The 23,869-nt window shown below is 43.5% G+C and overlaps 1 protein-coding gene across 1 annotated transcript in view; it reads right to left on the bottom strand.

The window, feature by feature from the left end:
* LOC117346878 (cytochrome P450 4B1-like) overlaps nucleotides 1-23,869 on the bottom strand; it is a 49,646-nt gene that overhangs the window by 15,750 nt on the left and 10,027 nt on the right. Inside the window, exons 4-9 of the mRNA XM_033917077.1 lie at nucleotides 17,980-18,107; nucleotides 12,875-12,999; nucleotides 8,934-9,085; nucleotides 6,254-6,360; nucleotides 2,773-2,963; nucleotides 594-727 (exon numbers count right to left, since the gene is read on the bottom strand). Coding sequence (XP_033772968.1) covers nucleotides 594-727; nucleotides 2,773-2,963; nucleotides 6,254-6,360; nucleotides 8,934-9,085; nucleotides 12,875-12,999; nucleotides 17,980-18,107 — 837 coding nt within the window. The remainder of the gene's footprint in view (nucleotides 1-593; nucleotides 728-2,772; nucleotides 2,964-6,253; nucleotides 6,361-8,933; nucleotides 9,086-12,874; nucleotides 13,000-17,979; nucleotides 18,108-23,869) is intronic.

A 23,869-nucleotide genomic window follows, 5' to 3' on the forward strand; every position in this document is an offset into this window, starting at 1 on the left:
TAGGGCCTGATTGGTCTAGGCACCTAAAGCCACTCCCGCTATAGGAGGGGCCTTAGGTGCTTGGGCCAATCAGGCCCTAGGATCCTGTGGGTTAGGCAGGGGAGGGGAGGGGCGGGCCCGCCTCATTTGGACGGAGGCAGGCCTGCTGGCCAGACGAGCGAGGAGCTGTCCAGTCCAACTTGGAAAGTAAGACTAAGGGGGTTCCGGGGTGGGAGGGTTCGTTGGGGGGGGGGTCCAGCAGGAGGGGTTGGGTACCCTCCTGCCGGCGATCTTAGGGGAGGCCATTGGGAGGACCGGCAGGAGGGGTTGGGTACCCTTCTGCTGCGATTGGCAGGAAGGGTTGATCTGACAAATGAGGAGCACGGTGAAACACAGGTAAATAGCGGTTCCTAGAAGGGGGTACATTGGCCCGCGGGGACAAACCTGTTCACCGTTTCCGCGGTCGGTGAATGGCCTTGTCCCCGTCACCGCAGCGACTGCTAGTTTTCTTCCCCGTTTTCGGCGGTGACCCGCGGCTTAAATGCGGTGGCCGCGGGTAAACCGTCACCGTGTCATTCTCTACTATAGATTACAATTAATATGGTAAAACCAACCTGCATCGACGGAGCGCCCATCAAAGAAGGTAATAGGTTTGCCGAGCTCACGGGATACTGAAGGGACTGGTGGGTAAAGGCGGAGACACTCCTTAATAAACATTGTGGTATGAGTCATCTTACTGAGGTCATCCCTGAAAGAAATCCAGAACAAGGGATAGTTCAACATGCAGCAAAGACGCACACATGGGGAGACAAATCTCCGATGAAACTCAGCAGTGAAGATACTAAGCATAGAATCTACATTTAAAAAGCTCCAGTATCGCAGCAAAGATTCTTAAATATACTCATAATATAAGAACATAAGAATTGCCAGTGGTCCATCGTGCCCAGATGTCCACTCACGCGATGGCCCTTAGGTCAAAGACCAGTACCCCGATTGAGTCTAGTCTTATCTGCATTGGAACAAGAACCCCCTAGCCATATCTATAAATAAGATGAGTATATTTAAGAATCTTAAATGATTTATAAAATAATAAAGTGGGCTGGATGGGTCATTTGGCCTTTATCTACTGTCATGTTTCTATAACCATAAAGCTCTATGACCTCATAATGCAAATGTTAAGAACCTTAACGTCGAACAATAATGCTTTACGTGAGGGGGGGGGGTGGGGCAGTGCAGGTTCACAGTAGCAGGAGGGAGTGGGCATCCTTTCTGCCGATATTTTTTTTTTTTTTTTATATACGGGGCTCATTCGTCAAGGGAGGGAGGCGCAGAGGGGGGAGTCGTCGGCATGACTTTTTTTATGGGCACAAATGTGCCCATAGAAAACAAAATGGGGGGGGGGGGAGAAACAGGCAGACCTGTCAGTTTTTTTTCAGTTGGTGGAGGTAATCGCTATTGATCACCATTTTTTTGTGCATCGTGTCGGTGGCTAGTTTGCATGGCGTTTATCTAATTTGCATGGCCAAATCATAGAATGAACGATCGTGCGGAAAACCACGTGGTGATCTGTTTCATGCAATCGGGTGGCAATTACGATCAGTCGCATAACCAGTCAAACCAGTTTAGCAATGACCGTTAGGCGGTTGGTGACTTTAGTGCATTTAGCCCTTAGTCCTGTGGGCTGAATATCAATCCTTCTAATTTAGCATATGAATGACACATTTAAGTGCCAAAGGTTATAGACTTAAGGGGAAAAAGTATTTTCCTTATACTGCATATAAGTGTCCTCTTGAGGATTCAGGTAAGTCAGGGGCTCCCAAACCTGGCCCTGGAGGCACTCCAACCAGTCAGGTTTCAGGATATCCACAATGAATATTCAGGAGAAATATTTGCATACATGGTCTCCACTGCATTCCCAATCTCGCTCATGAGAGGCAGTGTATGCAAATATGTCTCATGAATATTCATATATACTGACTCCACTGCATTCCCAATCTCGCTTATGAATATTCAGGATATCCACAATGAATATTCATGAGACATATTTGCATTCACTGCCTCCACTGCATTCCCAATCTCACTCATGAGAGGCAGTGTATGCAAATATATCTAATGAATATTCATATATACTGCCTCCACTGCATTCCCAATCTTGCTCATGAATATTCAGGATATCCACAATGAAAATTCATGAGACATATTTGCATACATTGCCTCCACTGCATTCCCGATCTCGCTCATGAATATTCAGGATATCCACAATGAATATTCATGAGAGATATTTGCCTCCACTGCATTCCCGATCTCGCTCATGAATATTCATTGTGGATATCCTGAAAACCTGACTGGCTGCGATGCATCCAGGCAGTGGCATAGTAACAGGGAGCAGGGGATGTTGACTGACTCAAGCGCCATCTACGCGGGGGGGGGGCGTTGGCGCCTCTCCTCCTCTCTACCCCCCCCCCCACATACCTCTTGAAACATTGGCCACATGAGCAGCTTATTCCACTTGCTGCTCAAGCCAGCATCGGCTCCCTTCTGACATCATTTCCTAGTCAAGGGACCAGGACATGACGTCAGAAGGAAGCAGAGGCCAGCGCAAGCAGCGGGTGGGAGATGCTGTTGGCACCAGCGAACATTTGAAGAGGTATGCAGGGGGCTGGGGGCGCCCATGCAGCAGGGAAGAGTGAGGTGGTGCGGCGATGCCAGGCGCCAACCTCCCTCGCTACGCCACTGCCTCCAGGACCAGGTTTGGGAACCGCTGGGATAGATCAAAGCTGTTATTGCACTCACCATTCCACCGTATCGCGGTCTCCCAGAATTTCTTCGATTTCCTCCCTGCATTTTTCCTGGTGCTCCGGGTACTTGGCCAAGCAGTACAAGATCCAGGAGACGCCACTGGCTGTAGTATCATGACCTTCAAACATGAAGGTGTCCACCTCTGCACGGAGGTCCTTATCTGAGAGCCCTACCCCATTCTCATCCTGAGTAAGGAGGAACATACTGTCAAAAGGGGAGAGAATCCCCCCCCCAAACCCTCCCATGGCTGTTCCAACCACTGTATGAGTGGACAGCCACACACTGTGTAGGGCTGATTGAAAAACTACAATACTTGTATTCAGTGACTTATGCACAGCACAATTATTGCTTAGACAGTGGCAAAACAAGCGTGGTCTTATGTCCCTTAGCAGTAGAAAACAGTGTACACTTCTCCCTCCGTATTCTCTGTGATAGGGGATTAACAGAACCACAAATACAGAAAAACCGCGAATAACTTTTTCATATGTTATTCGCTGTTTTCTATTAAAAACTATCGTGAATATAGTGAAACCACAAATAACATGGTGGGAGATCTGGCCTGTTCCTGAAGGAGAGAGGCAAAAACACGTTGAAGAAAGTGCTGGGAATCAGCAATATTCTCTGTAAACCCTTGGAATCGGCGATTTCTCTATGCAAGCTGACATAATTTGGGGGAGGAGCCATCAAACTAAAAACCGCAAATAATCGAAACCGTGAATACTGAGGGAGAAGTGTCCGCTGCCTGCAAAATCAGTCCTTTACTCTTGAGTCAGTGACAATTAGCATTCATTTTTTTTAAAATTCCATTATTGTCAATGAGGCCTTTTCACTAATAATGCGTGTTAACTCGTATCGCAGGGTAGTAACTAGACCTTATAGTGATCAAGTTATCTGTATTTATAGATTAAAATTAGCCAGCTGTGTACTCAGACCCGTGCCGAAATCCCGGATTTTCAGTGAATAACCTTCAGGACCCAGCGTCACCTCTCCTATCCTATGCTAACGGATCCTTCCAGTCTTGCCCCTTCCCCATTTGATGGTCATAGTCTAAAAACTAGTAATAACAGGAGAAGGGTCTCCCTCCAATGTTAGTTGCTGAAATTCAAAATAGCACCAGTTGATGCAACTCTGCTTTATACCCAGAGCTTTTTCTGTAGCAAAAAAAAAAAAAAAGATAGCAGTACTCATACCAGGGCCAGGCAACCTTAGGGGCAGAGTCGATATCTGTGGCTGCACACTTACAGCAGCCAAACCTTCCCTCTCACCCCAAGTCCATCTTAACCTTTGCCCTCCCCTAATGTGCCATTTCCCTCTTCTCCTTTTGTATTACTCCAACCCCATCAACAGTGGGGTAGCGAGGGTGAGGGCCTGGGGTGTGGCACCCCTCCCCCACCCTCTTCTCAGCCCCCCTCCTTCCCTGTCCCCCTTCTCTTCACCTGTACCTTTGACTTCCTCAGCATGAGCAGCATCACCAACTCGCTGCCTGTGTCGGCTCTCCCACTGACGTCATTTCCTACCTAGAAGTGACATCAGAGGGAGAGCCGACACAGGCGCTGGTTGGTTGGAGTTGCTGCTTCTGCTGGTGAAGAACTAGAGGTGTGGGGTGCCAGTGACTCCCAAAAGATGGCCTTGGGACGGACCGCTCCCCTTTCTATACCGCTGCCCATCAACATCTCTCCGTCCTTCTCTTCTAGCCCACCCCCACTGAATCCAACATCTCTCTTCTGCCTGCGGTTCTCACCGACTCACTCTCTCTCTCATCCCCCTCCCCCCAGCGACCGTGGTCTGGCATCTTCCCCCTGCCATCCCCTAGGCACGGGGTTCTCTATTAGTCATGCATCATCATCAAGTTTATTCATTTTTGATATCCTGCAAATCGTGGAACAGCCAAGTGGCTTACATAAAATATATAGTACAAATAATAAAATAATAAAAAACATTAAAACAACAAAATAATTATAAAACTATGGGGTCCTTTTATCAAGCCACGCTAGCGGGGTTAGCGAGTCAGACATTTCATCACGCACTAAGCCCCGTGGCCGGCTAAAAAACTAACACCTGCTCAATGCAGGCGTTAGCGGCTAGCGCGGCAGGCAGTTTAACCCGCGTTAAACCCCTACCACAGCTTGATAAAAGGACCCTATATGTGGCTCTACTGGCTTTAGTGCTGCCCCTCAAATCCTGACACCCTAGGCGACTCCCTCGCTTGACCTAATGGTAAGGCTGGTCTTCCAAACCAGGTTCTTAACTTTGCAGATGAAAGTTATAAGTGCCTGGCTATTGGGGACATTAAGCTTCTTTTTCTATAATTCTTTACTCATTTTTAAAAAATCAGATACATAGTGCAAACACATGAACAGTCAAGTAATATAGCATACAGCACTCTATACCAATACATAATATACAGCAATTTAAATCCCCTCCCCCCACCCCTCCTGGACATGTATAACAATCTTTCATGAATCAAAGGGAAATAATGCTAATGATTCACATTTATATCTTACAATATTTTGTTAACGGGGCCCCAAATTTCCTTGAATTTGCTATGGTGTCCCGTCTGTAAAGAATTAATGTTTTCAAACTTATAAATCTGACATCAGGATTCCCACCAGAAACTGTAATTTTTTTATTTTTTTTTTTTAACTGTAATTTAAGTTTTCCCAATTTTTCATTATCAGCTGGCATGGTTACTCCTGTCATGATGAGGAGCAATTTATTCTGATTTGCATTAATTGGTTCCCTGGGTAATAATATCGTTCCAAATAATATTATATCATATGATAGCAATAGTGGAACTTCCAATATCGTAATAATTTGACCCCCAAATGGATTTCCAGAATTTGAGTATCAAGGGGCAATAATATAGCAAATGATCCAGTGTCCCTATATCGAGATGACAGTGCCAGCATCTATTAGAATTATCCAACCTTTGCAATCTAACCAGGGTAACAAGAAAAACCAAGTCTGTCTCATAGACGCTGACGCTGTACATCTCATCCTCCAATTCCAAATTCGTGGCCATTGAGACGCAGAAATCCACTGCTTTGTCTCAATACTACAAATATCCTGGAGACTAATTTCTGGCTTTTTATTCAAAAATCCAGATATCAATTTAGACCGCTGGGCAGCCTGATGTCCCAGGAAATCCATCTGGAAGCACAGGATCGGCAAGCTAGACTGATCTTTTAAATTACGCCATTTAGGGCTCCGTTTACCAAGCCGCGCTAGCGGTTTTAGCGCGCGCACTAGCCGAAAATCTACCAGCTGCTCAAAAGGAGACGGTAGCCGCTAGCTCGTGGGGCAATTTAGCGCACTATTCCACGCATTAAGGCCCTAGCACGGCTTTGTAAAAGGACCCCTTAGCTTCTTTTTCAAACTTGACCCCTTTGTTCCCTGATCCTTACGTTGTTTTTAAAATGTTCAAGCTGCTCGGATCCTTCTTAAGCGCATGCGTGCACCCCTACAGGATACGTACCCTGGCACACAGGAGAATGTCCAGAAAATCCAAATGCCTCTTTTGCTTGATCTTTTCTACTTCCTTTTCATTTACAATGGTCTTTTTTCTCTGCTGGATCACTGTGTCTGGGTTAGAAAAATGATAACATTGCCAGATCACTGAATTAGTAACGATAGGCTCACCGCTGTTGCCAAAGCAGCGAACACGCCCAGATCCCGTGGCCGACCAGTCTCCAGGATCTATCTGCTTCCTTCGATCGTTGGCATGCTCAGATCTATAAAAGGGCACTCTTGGACTACTATTTACATAGTAACACAGTACGCGAGGGCAGGTAAAGACATGCGCGATCCATCGAGTCACGTTCATTCTCAAGGCAATGCTGAGCCAACAATCCAGCATACCGTATTTTCTAAACTAAACTAAACCTTAAGTTTATATACCGCATCATCTCCACAGATGTGGAGCTCGGCACGGTTTACAAGAACTTAAAATATAGGAAGAGAAGGAAAAAAAAGGTTTATATGAACTTAAAATATAGGAAGAGAAGGAAAAAAAAGGTTTACAAGAACTTAAAATATAGGAAGAGAAGGAAAAAAAAAGGTTTACAAGAACTTAAAATATAGGAAGAGAAGGAAAAAAAGGTTTACATGAACTTAAAATATAGGAAGAGAAGGAAAAAAAAAGGTTTACAAGAACTTAAAATATAGGAAGAGAAGGAAAAAAAAGGTTTACAAGAACTTAAAATATAGGAAGAGAAGGAAAAAAAGGTTTACATGAACTTAAAATATAGGAAGAGAAGGAAAAAAAAGGTTTACAAGAACTTAAAATATAGGAAGAGAAGGAAAAAAAAGGTTTACAAGAACTTAAAATATAGGAAGAGAAGGAAAAAAAGGTTTACATGAACTTAAAATATAGGAAGAGAAGGAAAAAAAAGGTTTACAAGAACTTAAAATATAGGAAGAGAAGGAAAAAAAAGGTTTACATGAACTTAAAATATAGGAAGAGAAGGAAAAAAAAGGTTTACAAGAACTTAAAATATAGGAAGAGAAGGAAAAAAAAGGTTTACAAGAACTTAAAATATAGGAAGAGAAGGAAAAAAAGGTTTACATGAACTTAAAATATAGGAAGAGAAGGAAAAAAAAAGGTTTACAAGAACTTAAAATATAGGAAGAGAAGGAAAAAAAAGGTTTACATGAACTTAAAATATAGGAAGAGAAGGAAAAAAAAGGTTTACATGAACTTAAAATATAGGAAGAGAAGGAAAAAAAAGGTTTACAAGAACTTAAAATATAGGAAGAGAAGGAAAAAAAGGTTTACATGAACTTAAAATATAGGAAGAGAAGGAAAAAAAAGGTTTACAAGAACTTAAAATATAGGAAGAGAAGGAAAAAAAAAGGTTTACATGAACTTAAAATATAGGAAGAGAAGGAAAAAAAAGGTTTACAAGAACTTAAAATATAGGAAGAGAAGGAAAAAAAAAGGTTTACAAGAACTTAAAATATAGGAAGAGAAGGAAAAAAAAGGTTTACAAGAACTTAAAATATAGGAAGAGAAGGAAAAAAAAGGTTTACATGAACTTAAAATATAGGAAGAGAAGGAAAAAAAAGGTTTACAAGAACTTAAAATATAGGAAGAGAAGGAAAAAAAAGGTTTACAAGAACTTAAAATATAGGAAGAGAAGGAAAAAAAGGTTTACATGAACTTATATATAGAAGAGAAGAGTAAGGGGGGATAGAATTACATTTTAGTGAAAAGCCAGGTTTTCAGTTGCTTGCGGAATAATTGGAGGGAGCCCAGGTTCCGCAGCGGGGTCGTGAGGTCGTTCCAAAGACCTGTGATTCTGAAGAGAAGGGATTTTCCCAGTTTGCCTGCATGTAATACTTGATTTTCCATTTTGAAGGGGCATGCAGCTATACTCGAGTAAGGGAAATACAAGTTTTTACATGCAGAATGATGATTTTAAACACAAAACCTCCTCGACACATATTTTTAACTGTTTCAAGTTGTTCTATTGCTGCTTTTACAACACTATCGACAATATCAAACTAATGAACAGGAAACAAAATGTATCTGTCCTCAAAACACTGGTCAATATATTTTAAAATCTTGAAGTACAGGAAAAGTGCGGGCTATGCAACAATTAACAAACCAAATGTGTGCTTACCTGCAGGTTTTTCGTGGGTGTGGGTTACATACAGGTGCAGGGTATATATGAGATAATACGGTATTATTACATTTCAGATGCTAAGTTCCACTACAAGATAATAATAATAGCTTTATTTATATCCCGTCATACCTTTTCAGTTCAAGACGGAGTACAACTAGAGGTGCTGTAAGGACCCCACTGCTGGAGCTGCCATTTAAAGCACCACAATTTTTAAACTTTTTGATTTAATTCACACATTATAATGTATTTTTTTAAAGTGCATTAAAATGTCACATGCGATAATCACCAACCCATAGTAATACATAGGGCTCCTTTTACTAAGGTGCGCTAGCGTGATTAGCGCGCGCAAAATGAAAAATACGAACGCAAGCTCTGAGGAGGTGCTAGCGTCTAGCGCGCGCGCTGAAACCGCTAGCGCACCTTCGTAAAAGGAGCCCCTAGTTTACACAATCTGAATGCATGCTAATGAATGCACACCCCTATCAGACGTAATTAGTCATCGAGAAGGGGAGGCAAAGGATTCTGGGATACCTGTGTGCTGATGAGCCAGTCTGCAGGCCTTTCGGAAGTGGAATCCATGGGGGCTGAGATAATAGACAAGGTCATTGTGATACGGGAAGCAGCGGGTCCTCTGCACGACCAGATAGGAAAGGTCGGAGACAGCTTGAATGTAGGAGCTGGTCCTGAAAGCAGAGTCACAGACGTTATCAGTGATGGATGGCGCTTCGGTGCAGTATATCCATATGAACTTCAAAGAGATATGAGAAGCAAAATCAGGGAAGAGGGTCAGTCTGGACTGGGGGAATGAGAAGGCAAGAGAGAAACAGCCAAACTAGAAAATTTTCCCATTCCACTTTCTTGGTAAATCAATACTGTATTTCTTTATTTGCTTGGTGTTGCTTATCAATTGATAAGCTGAGTTTAGATGTGTTTTTCCCTTGATTTAGTGCCATTATTTACATAATAACACAAGAATAGCCTTACTGGATCAGACCAATGGTCCATCTATTCTAGCTCATATATCCATGGAGGCCAATCCAAGTCACAAGTGCCTGGCAAAGAGCCAAATAGTAGCAGCTTTCCATACCACCGATCTCTTCCATGTCTGTCTCAATGGCAGTTTATGGACTTTTCCTCCAGGAATTTGCCCAAACCTTTTTTAAAACCAGCTACATGCTAACAGGAGTTGCCATTCAACAGATAACTTTTAATTGGAAAGATTACACACGATTGAATTACTCTTTTTGATGGAGTACGGTGTGTCATGTGTATAAAATGGAGAGAATATTAGCTGTTAGAAAAGGATGTTTTAAGAAATTTAAGGATGTATGGGGGCCATTAATGAATTATTATAATGAATAATCAGTATTTTCCCCTTTTTAATATAGATGGTATAGGGAGGGTGGGTGGGTTTTAGTTTTCTTAAGGTTAAATGGAAAAGATGTAATTATTATATTATGGGATATCTAATATAAAGATTGTTATATGTGGGGTGGGGAGGGATTAAACTTTTTTCTGTGAGAATTGTAGAAATTCAAGTGGGATTGTATATTATATGAATGATTTTCTGTACACTTGTTGTAAAATTTAAAATGAATAAAGATTTATAATAAAGAAAAAGAAATGGGGCAAAAAAACAACAACAACCCAGCTACATGAATCTATTGTACATTCCCCAAAGGGGGAGGGTCATAACTGTACCCCCCCCCCCTTCACACCACCTTTATGGATTTGGACTGAAATGTCTTATTGTTCTGAAAATATCTAAAAACGTTCTTACTTTACAAATTTATTTTAATATTTGAGTTTCAAAGCCTGTGATCATTTTTTTAATTTTGTAACTCTTACTCCTCCCCCTCCACTTTTACAAAGCTGTGTTAGGTTTTTATAGTGCAAGCCAAGGCAGTAAAAGCTTCAACGTTCATAGAATTCCTATCAGCATTGGAGCTTTACCACCACCAGTGCTAAAAAATCCTAACCCACCTTCGTAAAAGGAGGGTAGGCTTAATTTATGTTGACATCTTTATGTAAATCACTTTGAATCCTTGTTTGGACTAGGCAGGTTAAAAATGACTGACCAGAACAAAACAGAATAAGGTTTAATTATGTGCATAGATTTATTTAGGACTAGACAAAAATACAACTCTCCACTAAAGCAATAGAGCTGGACTGTCGCTTTAGAGCAGGGGTCTCAAAGTCCCTCCTTGAGGGCCGCAATCCAGTTGGGATTTCCCTAATGAATATGCATTGAAAGCAGTGCATGCACATAGAACATAAGAACATAAGAAAAGCCCTCACCGGATCAGACCGAGGTCCATCCAGTCCGGTGATCCGCACACGCGGCGGCCCATTTAGGTCCTCCTGACTGGAGACCCAGATATACCGTAGCCCTCAATACGATTTGCAAGAAGGTGTGCATCCAACTTGCGCTTGAATCCCAGAACAGTCATCTCTTGTCACAACATCCTCCGGGAGAGCATTCCAAATTCCCAGCACGCGCTGTGTAAAAAAGAACTTCCTGACATTCGTCCTGAACCTGCAGCCACTCAGTTTCAGTCTGTGACCTCTTGTCCGTGTCACATCCGAAAAAGTCAGCAATGCTTCTTCTTGGTCGATTTTATCAAATCCCTTTATTATTTTAAAAGTCTCTATTAAATCCCCTCTCAGTCTTCTCTGCTCGAGGGTAAACAATCCCAATTTCCTAAGGCGCTCTTTGTAACTCAAATTCTCCAATCCCTTGACAAGTTTTGTGACTCTCCTCTGTACCCTTTCCAGTAGAAGTATATCTTTCTTGAGGTATGGAGACCAGTGTTGGACACAGTATTCCAATTGCGGTCTGACCATGCATATTCATTGGGGAAATCCTGAAAACCCAACTGGATTGCGGCCCTCAATGAGGGACTTTGAAGACCCCCTGCTCTAACGTCTAGACCAGGGGTAGGCAATTCCGGTCCTCGAGAGCCAGAGCCAGGTCAGGTTTTCAGGATATCCACAATAAATACGCATGAGACGGATTTGCATCTCAAGGAGGCAGTGCATGCAAATCCATCTCATACATATTCATCGTGGATATCCTGAAAACCTGACCTGGCTCCGGCTCTCGAGGACCGGAATTGCCTCCCCCTGGTCTAGACGAAAGAAAAAAAGCCTTAGGTTACTGGTGAGCACAAACAAGCTCGACCTCCGCCATCCACATCCTTGGCATTAAAAAAAACTTTAGTCTGAGTGGCTAAAGCCAAGCCAATTACAAAATAATGTGAACAATTTCGGGTTTAATGAAAAAAATTCAGGAAAAAACCCCCAACACATTTCCCACTGCTAGCAAGTTTTTATTCCATACATTCAAAGGCAGCATTTCATGAGGTTGAAATGACCTCTTCCTCAGGGCATAAGACTTTTCACATTTGCCAAAACATACTGTGGCGTGGTTCCCCTTCTGTGTTGGCTTGGCATTAGCTACTCAGATGAAAGATTTTTATGCCGATGATGGGGGCGGGTGAGGTGGGGTGTGTGTGTGGAGAGGATGGCACGTGCTGCACCCCTACCAAGACGGTACCCAGGGCGGACCATACCCCACCCCCTTTACTATGCCACTGGAACCAATTCTTCCGACTGAGTTTTAACCAGATATCTTCTAAGAGAGCAAGTGACGTCAGAGGCAGAGCCCATGCAGGTGTGGCAGGAGTTGGGGGAGCGTGTAGGGGTGGGGTGGGCAGAGAAATTGTTCATGAACATAGCCGAACTTCCACATTCTCTGTAAAAAGGTCCGCAACTTTGGAATTCCATGCCAATAAGCCTCAGATTATTTAATTCAATTGATAAGTGTACAATGGAATTTAAACCATTTTTTACAGATGCTTATCATAATAGATAAATTGCCCTAAGGTCCTGAGAGAACTCTGCAAAACATCAAAGGGTTTCCAATCTGTATATTTCCTCCCCTCTTCCTGTCCTGTAAATGATTTTATGGGATTTTGTGTTTCCATCTTTTAGGATGAATTTAAAAGAAGATTGTAATAATGATACCGTTACTTAATGTCTTGTGTTTGTCTTGTTGAAACATGTTTAGCATTTCTTAAATATGTATGCATGTAATTTTGTAAACTGCATAGTTTTTATGCGATATATAAAATTTTACCCTATATGTATGATGTTATGTGTGAATGTTATTTTGGATCATGATTTTAGACTATAAGCCGCCCAGACAGTTTTTACCCTTGGAGTGCGATAGAAAGATTTTAATAAACTTGGAAATGTGGAGAAGAGGGCGGGGGAGGGGCGCTTCTCGCCCTCGCTACATCACCGATTGGTTCTTCTAGTTTTGGGCTGGTAGCTTTATTTTAAATGCCACGTGAACAGAGGCTGAAGTTAAGGACCACAAAGCAGGAAACAGTAGAGGAAGAGCATTTTGCCGTCTACGTAGGATCCTCACTGTGACCGCTACGTATGCAACGGAAGCCGTCGAAACTGACCTGTCATTCTGGCAGTTGCTGTTGAAGCTGAAGGCGCATTTCAAGATGCTGTCCAGGGTCATCAGGCTGACGTATTGGAAGAGTTCCACCGACTTTTCCCCGTTGGCGAACTTCTCCCACTTATCCTGAAAGGAATGGGCAAAATTTCTATAAGACGATCTTGTTAACGATTAATTCCTATAACGTTACTAATGAGATAACACCGATGGATGCTTGATGTCTTGTGAGCGCTTAGGAAGAATAACATTGTTAATTGACTTTAATTGTCATTTTATAGTTCCAGTAATTTTATTGGTTTTATAAACAACAGAGTTACAGAAATGTAAGAGAAGCTTCCGAAAAAACTACGGAAGAAATCGAGAGAGAAGGACACCATCAAGTATATCACATTGCATAACAATGGAGAGCGGGCTACAGAAAATAAACAATAATACGATACAACAGGTATATATGAATACATCAGCTATCAATAATGAGCGTGGATATAAAAGAGATAAGAAACATGAAATGATGAGTGACAAGTGTGTACAATGTCAGAAATAAATATTTCTGACAATAATCATACGAAATCAAACAGAGAGCTATCAAATTGGTAAATACAGCAACAAAATGAGTGCTCATAATAAACATACTGAATATCACTACGAATAAGACAAAAAGAGATCAGGTAAGTATACAGTCAAAGGTCCATACCACAAAATTCTAGCATAATCGACCAAGTTTTAGTATAGGAAAGCGAAGAGTTACAACGATCCGCCATGTGGCATTCGTATTTATTATGGAGACAGACAGAATTCCACCATTGGTTGAAGTCAATTTTTGTAAAGTCTTTCCAATTTTGTAATATTATTTGAAAAGCGAGAAATAACAAAAGGGTTAGAAGGCGGTCATGATACATAGAGAGAGGTGTGGAAAGAGCTAGGGATCCCTGAATTATAATATCAAAAGATAAGGGGTCAGTAAGTGCCAAAATTTTGGTAATCATCTGCCAGATAGATGTCCAGAAGATCTGCAAATGAGGGCATTCATATAACATATGACGTAAGGATCCTTCAGAGGGTCACACATTTAATTGTCATTTTAATTGAAAATGTCATTACAATACCTATTCTCCGCCCCTAACCACACCCACTTTTCAGGTAGGTGTCGTTAGACCTTCTCAAGATGGATAAGAGGCCTCCACATCTGCACACACATCCAGCCTCTATCAGTTCCAAAGAGGTAGGGTGGCCAGATTTTCCAATCGGAAAATCTGGACCCCCTAGACCTGCCCCCCCCCCCAGGCCCGTTCAATTCCGCCCATCCCCACCCCGTAGTGCCCTAGCCCCGCCTCCCCCGCTCTTGTCAGACAGGGAGGAAGTCTGCACGTGTGCGGACATCATTGCATGCGTGGACGTCCTCTCTGCCCGACGCGATTTGAGGAGGCTTTTCAAAACCCGGACAAACGGCCAGGTTTTGAAAAGCCGTCCGGACCCCGAGCCACGTCTGGGGAAATTCGGACGTCTTTCAACCTATACCGGAGACTCTTCTGCTTTATGCAGCGGCCAAGGTGGCCAGCACCCTGGGATCTCATAGTGTGCAGCAAACTGCACAGAGGAATCAAGGACATTAAAATGTATACGGCAGAAGGATAAGTAATCCAAAGATTACAGCAGAAGATATTTTGCTGACTGCGGCTTGTTTTTCTTGGACTGGTGAAACATTCAAAAGACTTCTGACTTTTAGGGCCAGTTTGGATCTATAATAAGTAATATTTTAATTTATTTATTTATTCAGTTTTCGATACTGTTCTTCCCAGGAGCTCAGAATGGTTTACATGAATTTATTCAGGTAATGTAATGTAATTTATTTCTTATATACCGCTACATCCGTTAGGTTCTAAGCGGTTTACAGAAAATATACATTAAGATTAAAATAAGAAAGGTACTTGAAAAATTCCCTTACTGTCCTCAAGCATTTGATGCAAGCGATAAATGATGGGAAACTACTTGAAGAAATGCACTTTATTTTTTAAGAAACTATCATCCGTGTGCAAGGGGTTGCACATGTGTCTCAATAGCAGACTATTGACTTTTCCTCCGGGAACTTGTCCAAACTTTTTTTTTTTTATAACCAGCTACGTTAACTTCCCACAACCTCTGAAGGAATGGATAGTTGGATTATTTATTGGTTTAACTGATGCAATGAATGGTTGAATTGACTAGTAAAAAGATGATACAATTTTAAGGGATAGAGAAGAAAAAAAAGCAATGGAGAGAAATAGAGATTTTTCATACGAGATAAGAATAGCCATCTAGCCCAGTATTTTGCTTCCAACAGTAGCCAATCCAGATCACAAGTACCTGGCAGAATCCCAAACAATAGCAAACTTCTATGCTACTGATCCCAGGGATAAGTATGGTTTTCCCCATGTTTATCTTAATAGCAGATTATGGATTTTTCCTCCAGGAATTTGTCCAAACCTTTTTTTAGACCCAGATACACTAATTGCTGTTATTACATCCTCCAGCAATGAGATCCAGAGCCTAACTATTCATTGTGTAAAAAAAATATTTTCTTCTAGTTGTTTGAAAAGTATTACTATGTAACTTCAAGTAGTGTCCCCTGGTCTTTGTACTTTTGAAAGAGTGAAACAATCAATTCATGCTTACTTGTTCTACACCACTCACTATTTTGCGGATCCTCAGTCATGTACCCTCTGAGCTGTCTCTTCTCTAAGCTGAAGAGCCCTAACCAATTAAGTGTTTCCTCATATGAGAGGAGTTCCATCCTCTTAATAATTTTGATCACCCTTCTTTGAACTTTTTCCTAATATGCTATATATATATCTGTTCTGTGTGTATGAAAAGAACATAGTTTTCAGTTGGCATTGACTGCAGGATCAATTGACTGTGCGGGATCTGGCTTGTTTAGTTTTACAATGTATGTGTTGGTGTTCTAGTGCAGTGTTTTTCAACCTTTTTACACCTATGGACCGGCAGAAATAAAAGAATTATTCTGTGGACCGGCATCGGTCCGTATACAGGCGGTTGAAGAACACGGGGCTAAGTCATGGGCCAGACCCCACCCATCTCTACCCAATCTCCACCACAGACCCCGCCCCCATAATAGTACTAATTGCACCTTGCATGTCCTCATCTGGAAGCCTTCCCTCTGACATTGCAACGTCAGAGAGAAGGCTTCCGGTTCAGGCGCAGGATGCCCGTAGGAGCCACTGCCCGCGGCTTTGTGCATGAATCAGTTAGGAAGAGGGAGCTGGCTCGAAGATAACGCCGCATCGATCGCACCGTGGACCGGCAGTTGAAGAACACTGTTTTGGGCCTGATGCACGTGCTGGCCCTAGGGACCGGCAGGAATTTTCTGTGGACCGGCACTGGTCCATGGACCGGTGGTTGAAGAACACTGTTCTAGTGCTCACTGCAGTGTTTAAGATGCTGCCTTTTCCTAGGTACACGCTTGTTGTGCGATATATGAATTGTTACTAAAAATCATATTTTTCATATAGATGGGGGGGGGTGTCAAAAAGTGATGGGCCCCGGATGCCACATATGGTAGGTACGCCACTGGTTGTACATGTGCATATTGGAGTGTGTGTTGTGCTGACTGCCCGCAAGATAAAATAAACAGCCTCCCACAAAGCTTATGTGTTTGTTACTCTTATGGCACTGTATTGCAAACTTCTGGGTGTGCCGCGAGATGCCAGCGAGGAGCTTATAGGACATGCCTCTCGCGGATGCCCTCCAGCTGCAGCCAGTGGCATAGCAAGGGTGAGAGGCGCCCGGAGCAGTGGTACCCCTCCCCTCATTTCACCCCCCCCCCCCCACGCTCTACTAGTTCACTGCCGTGAGTAACAATTTCAACAGGCTCCTCGTGACTGCATCAAGCTTTTCCTCTGACGTCACTTACTGTGTGCTGCACCTGGAAGTGATGTCGGCATGAGGACTTGGAAGTGACCGTCTTGAGGCGTATGTTGATGTTTTTGCTCACAACGGTGAACAACTAGAGGTGCGGGGAAAGGGAAGAGGGATGCCTGGGGGGGACAGGAGGAGTGTGAAGAGGCAGGGGGGAAAGGGAAGAGAGGGGTGCCTGGGGGGGCAGACAGAAGGAGTGGGAAGAGGCAGAGGGGAAAGGGAAGAGGGGTACCTGGGGGGACAGAAGGAGTAGGAAGAGGCAGAGGGGAAAGGGAAGAGGGGTGCCTGGGGGTGGACAGAAGGAGTGTGAAGAGGCAGAGGGAAAAGGGAAGAGGGGTGCCTGGGGGGCAGATGGGAGGAGTGGGAAGAGGCAGAGGGGAAATGGAAGAGGGGTGCCTTCGGGGGTGGGGGGCGGAGAAGCACCGTCTTATATGTCTCTCTTGCCAAGCTAGTCTGAAGTAGGATTGCATTCAACAAAAGTCCAACAGGACAAAAACCCCCACGGATATAAAAGCACACAAAAAGCAGTGGGAAGGGACAATGAACCCTCTACTGATGTAAAAGAGTCTTGTTTATTCCAATAAAAGGACATCCATAAACTGTGGACTGTGTTTCAGCAAATCAAAACGCCTGCATCAGGGGGTCACTGTTTTTAGCGCTCGACTTTTTGTTGCATTGACCCAGCCTTGGACTAACAAAGGACTTGTCATCTGTGGATTACATTACAGTGACCCCTGATGCAGGCGCTTTGATTCGCCAAAACACAGTCCACAGTTTATGGATGTCCTTTTATTGGAATAAACAAGACTCTTTTACATCAGTGGAGGGTTCATTATCCGTTCCCACTGTTTCTTGTGTGCTTAAATACAGAATTCTGCATTTCAATTTCCAGAGGATTAGAGGAGTAAAAGTATACCAGGTTGTTTACTTCTACAGTTGCTTATGAAGCTGCAAAACTGTGGAAAAATGTTATCAGACCATAAGGACTTCAGAAAATAATTATAAAAGTTTTAAGAAGGGCTTTGAAAACTTTATTTGCTTAATGAGCATGTGTTAAAGGAGCAGTAAAATCAATGTTGATTTTAAGATTGTAATCCTGGACATCGTCTCCACTTCTTATTAATGTAAAACCGCAATGAACTCTGTTGAGGCATTTGCAGTTTATAAATAAAAGTTTTATTGTATTTTACTCACCAGCATGACCTTGGTGGAGTTCGACATTAACTTCACGTAAGGTTTCAGGATATCATAGTGAAAGCCCGGAGTCAGCAACCTGCGGTGCTGGAACCACTTTGGCCCAGAGAGGACCAATAACCCTCTCCCTGCCAGGGACACCAGTAAAAACAACAAAAAAAAGCGTCCATATAATCACTTTCTTCACCATCAGTCACTGTTCTTAGCTCTAGTTCCTATTTATCTGTTATTATTACATATTTAAAAATAAAAATTAAAAAAAAGACTTCTCCCTCCGTAACAGTTAGGGGCAGAACCGGCCCGTGAATATTAAAAAGCCGCGAATAGTATTTGGGCCGGTTCTGACCCTAACCCCCTTGGCTATTTTAAGCCCTGTGAGCCCCCCCTTAAGCCTTATCTGGTGGTTTAGCGGATTTTCGGGCAGGAGCGATCTTCCCACGCTCCTGCCCCGTGCAAATCGCTCACAGGAAATGGCTGCCTTGAGCTCCCTTCGTCTCTCGAGCCATTTCCTGTGAGCGGTCTGCACGGGGCAAGAGCGTGGGAAGATCGCTCCTACCCGAAAACCCGCTAGACTACCAGGTAAGGCTTAAGGGGGGGGGGGCTCACAGGGCTTAAAATAGCCCAAAAAATGAATGAATTTTTGGCAGAAAATCACAAATAATTGAAACCATAGATACGGAAACCGCGAATACGGAGGGGGAAGTGTATGGGATAAACATATAAGACCATTAGTGGCAGTGGATGGAAATGATGCGCTGTGTTGATTTGCACAGATCGGAAGTTATAGACCAAGGCCAGCGATTGTCAATAAACCTGTTTTCACAGCTTTAGTGACGATTGCTTTTACCGACCTGATTCACAAAATGGCCCACTGCGTGTTTTCCCCCTCAATCGCTCATTCTCTGATCCAGCCATGCAAATTAGCTAAAACCCCATGCAAAGTAGCCAAGCAATTGATGCACTAATATTGCTTGGCTAGGCAAAAAAAACAACAAACAAAACCCAAACCCAACCAGGGGTTTTAGTGATTAGAAAAAAAAACAAGTTTGGACCTGTCAGTAACTGTGTTAACAACTGGTTTGCCTGTTTTTTTTCATTGGCACAGATATTTTGCTTGTGTCAGACACACAAAATATCTGTCCCATAAAAACAAATGAAAAAAGTCCCCCACCGCTGATGACAGCTCTCTCTGATGAACGCGGCACCAAGAATCCCCCCCTCTAGAGAGAAAATTGGCAGGAGGAATGCCCACTCCCTCCTGCCAACAGAAGCCCCCCCTGCACCATCCCTTCCCCCTTCCTCCCAAAAAAGAGGCAGGAGGGATTTCCACTCTCCTGCCACCGGATGCTCCCTAAAAACCACCCCAACTCCCCAAACCTCCTCCCACCAGTACTTTTGGTAGACATTGGGAGCTGGAGGGAAGCATGGTCCCTTCAGCTCCAAGGCCTGTCCATTTAAAATGATGGGCCTTCCCCTCTCCGGTGCACCATGTGATGCATGGGGAGGAGCCTAAGGCCCTGATTGGCTCAGATGCCTAAGGCCACGCCCCTTGGTGCACATCATCAAAGGTTTCCTGCCCCGAACAGCTGAGAGGCAGGAGGTTGCTTTCGGGGCTTCCCCTGCCTCTCAGTTGCTTGGGCTTCCCTTTGCCGGCTTTGCGCATGTGTGAGAGTCGCTCTCACACCGATCAATTGGACGAGATGTGATATGACCGCATTGTGTTTCCTAAAACACATTGAGGTAATCTGCAAGGAGCAGCTGCGGAAACCTGAAGCGGAAGACACAGGGGCAGGACTGCCCAAGTCCGGTCCTCGAGATCTACTGGCAGGCTGGGTTTTCAGGATATCCACAATGAATAGGCATGAGAGAGATTTGCATACCAAGAAGGCAGTGCAGGCAAATCTCTCTCATGCCTATTCATTGTGGATATCCGGAAAACCCGGCCTGCCAGTAGATCTCGAGGACCGGACTTGGGCAGCCTTGCACAGGGGTATCTTGCACAGAGGTTCAATGAGGGGGAAGGGGACGAGGAGCGAGTGGTTGGATTTAGGACTTTACAATGTGCCATATACCCACACTAGTCAAATTGCTGCTGCTGGGTAGACTGCATAGATAGACATTTTGGTCCTTCTGTAGCCATTTACTCTGCTACTATATAATTATGATTACGCATTTACATAAAGCTCTTGCAAGATTAATGCAGAAACCTGCATTAGAAAATGAGGCACTTTGCTCCTCTAAATCTAAAAAAAATTGCTTTTAAGTATCAGATTGGTTAATGTCAATGCTCCTGCAGAGTTCTAGGGAATCATTAACAAATTAAACAAAATTACAGTCATTTCTGGAAGTAAACTCACGGGCAAGGTCATGTCCTCAAGTTTCTTGTCTGACTCTCCTATTCTAGTGTATTTCTATATATTCTTAAAGTCAATATTTAAAGTTGCTTAGTTGTAAATTTTAGAAATCATAATACTAAGTACTTAAGTCCTATTTGGCTGAAGCTTTAACAGCTGTAGTTAAATTACTGCCTGATATGGGACATGGAACTGGACGTGACCTCTCTAAATCTGTGAAAGGAGCACAGGTAACATCCAATAATGTGCAGCTGAAAGAAATGAGCACCAGAGTTTCAGGATCCAGGTATCAGATATGTACCTAATGTCCAGGGTCTTCCTTTGGGAAGAGAAGGTGGATTGAGGCAATTGCTTTGGGCATTTTTATTCAGTTCAGGTAGCATTTCACCCCCCCCCAAGTACTATCACTTCCTATTAGCATGGAGGTAGAACTACATTATTGTGGATTAGGAATTGGTTACCAAATAGAAAATAGAGGATAGGATTAAATGGCCATTTTTCTCAATGGAGGAGAGTAAACAGTGGAGTGCCGCAGGGGTCTGTACTAGGACCGGTGCTATTTAACTTTTTTATAAACAATCTGGAAATTGGTACGAGTGAGGTGATTAAATTTTCAGATGACAGTAAACTGTTCAAAGTTGTTAAAACGCATGCGGATTATGAAAAATTGCAGGCGGACCTTAGGAAATTGGAAGACTGGGCGTCCAAATGACAGAAATTTAATGTGGACAAATGCATGGTGCGATCTTATCTGGAGTATTGCGTTCAATTCTGGTCTCCTTATCTCAAGAAAGATATAGTGGTGCTAGAAAAGGTTCAAAGAAGAGCGACCAAGATAGTAAAGGGGATGGAACTCCTCTCGTAAAAAGGTTAGGGCTCTTCAGCTTGGAAAAGAGACGGCTGAAGGGAGATAGGATTGAAGTCTACAAAATCCTGAGTGGTGTTAGATTACCAGACGTCCGGATCTCCCCGGACATATTTTCCTTTTGAGGACATGGCCAGATGGCTTTTCGAAACCCGGCACTTTGTCTGGGTTTTGAAAAGCTTCCTGACAAAATCGCATCCGGAAGGGGCATGCGCGGATGCAACATCATTGCGTCAAGTCCGTGCATGCGCAGATGCTGTCTGGGGGCGGAGCAGGGCATGACAGAGGCAGAACTGGGCAGTCCTGGGGGGCGTGGCCATGGGTCCAGATTTTCCTGAAGGAAAATCTGGTAACCCTAAGTGGTGTAGAATGGGAACAAGTTGATTGATTTTTTTACTCCTTCAAAAATGACAAAGCCTAGGGGACACTCGATGAAGCGAAGGGAAATACTTTTAAAATAGGAGGAAATATTTTTCACTCAGAGCATAGTTAAGCCCTGGAACGCATTGCAAGAGGTTGTGGTAAGAGTGGAGGGAGCAGCTGGTTTTAAGAAAGGTTTGGACAATTTCCTGGAGGACATGTCCGGGGAAATATAATACGAGTTATATTTCGGCCAAAGGCCTGCATCAGCAGTCCAAAGTTTGCGAATAGTGAAGGTTGTTCCAAGTTGTTTTGATGTCGAATTATGAACCGATAAATAAGTCTCCAAGACTATGCAGTCCTTGGACTCCTGGCGCAGGCCTTTGGCTGAAATACGACTCGTGTTGAGCCATATTGCGATACTGAATAAAGTGTTCCCATCCAATTCCATTGGTTTTCGCCTCCTGCGCTGTGCTTTTGTGTGCGTGTCCGATGCTCATCAGGCAATTAAGGGTTACGCTGAATTTTGTTCTAAAGGAGTTAGAAGGGAGGAGCCATCGTGGTTGCGAAGTATAACTAAGATGGCGGCCGCCAGCGTCAGCCGAGGAGCAGACCCCTGGACCTGTGGCAACCGAGTCCATTCCACTGTTCCCTCGAAGGCAGGGGTGTCAAATGTTGGTCCTTGAGGGCCGCAATCCAGTCAGGTTTTCAGGATTTCCCCCAATGAATATGCCCGAGATCTATTTGCACGCACTGCTTTCATTGTATGCTAATAGGTCTCATGCATATTCACTGGGGAAATCCTGAAATCCCGACTGGATTGCGGCCCTCGAGGACAGACATTTGACACCCCTGCTCTATGGTGAGCAGGAGTCCCCCACTTACAGGTCTCTTAGCGTGGGGGGGTTGCTGTTTCACTATTATATTTTCAATAGTAAGGGACAGGCGCTCTGCTGGACTCCAAGTAACTTGCCTGTCTCTAGCAATTGAAAACTCAACATTGAAGCATCGTCGCCCACTGGCAGCAATGCTGTTGGAGAGCCGGAGCCAGGTCAGGTTTTCAGGATCTCCACAATGAATATGTATGAGATGGATTTGCATGCACTGACTCCTTGAGATGCGAATCTATCTCATGCATATTGATTGTGGATATCCTGAAAATCTGACTTGGCTCCGGCTCTCGAGGACCGGAATTGCCTACCCCTGGCTTAGAGGAAACGGTGGTCCACTTTGGTATCCAACAGCCACATTCATCCAGAACACAGCAGTTAGACTAATCTACACATTAAAGAAATTTGACTCAATCACAACCTTCATCAGGCTCCCAATATCATCCCGAATAATTTTCAAATCATCTTGTATCCTACACCAGGTCCTGCAGCCCCTCTCATCCAATTATTCTCTACTGTTTGGTCGACATCAAAAAGAATTCTTAACAGAATCCAACTAAATTAGGGGTGACCAATGTCGGTCCTCAAGGGCCGCAATCCTGTCGGGTTTTCAGGATTTCCCCAATGAATATGCATGAGATCTATTTGCATGCATTGCTTTCATTGTATGCTAATAGATCTCATGCATATTCATTGGGGAAATCCTGAAAACCCGACTGGATTGCGGCCCTCGAGGACCGACATTGGACACCCCTGAACTAAATCTACCATCCACAAAAAACCTCCACTACGAGCGAATTTTCCACTCTATGCTAACTTATCTGGGTGTGAAAACCTGGAATGACCTCCCAGAAACAATCAGGAAAGAGACAAACTACACCGCATTCAGGAAAAACCTGAAGACTCACCTCTTTGACATTTAACAGTCTTAGTTTCTGCATAACTCCCCCTACTTCCGGGTCCCCTCTCTTATTTCTCCATACCCCTTCCCTATTACTTTTCCCCTTCCTCCTTGATCTGTCACCTTGAGCCTGCATAGGTATGTGCGACACACAAACGGAAGATTAGATTAGATTCAGGTCTCGCATTTCAGGGCAAAGTATTTATATCAGTGGGTCTTAAACCCTAGTCAGTTGGGTTTTCAAAATATTCCTAATGAGTGCAGGGGAATATGTGGCGCACTGGTTAGAGCTACATCCTGAGGTTGTGAGTTCAAATTCCGCACTGCTCGTTCTGACCCTGCGCAAGTCCCCATTGCCCCAGGTAAGTTAGATAGAGTAGGAGCCCACCGGGACGGTTGGGGGAAAAACGCTCGAGTACCTGAATAACTTGTAATCCGCATAGAATTGTAGGATATGTCGGAATATAAATGATTAAAAATGCTTGAAGCAGATTTGCATATAATAGAGGTGACAAGCATG

This window comes from Geotrypetes seraphini, chromosome 12, assembly GCF_902459505.1.
Source record: "Geotrypetes seraphini chromosome 12, aGeoSer1.1, whole genome shotgun sequence".
Taxonomy (NCBI): Eukaryota; Metazoa; Chordata; class Amphibia; order Gymnophiona; family Dermophiidae; genus Geotrypetes; species Geotrypetes seraphini.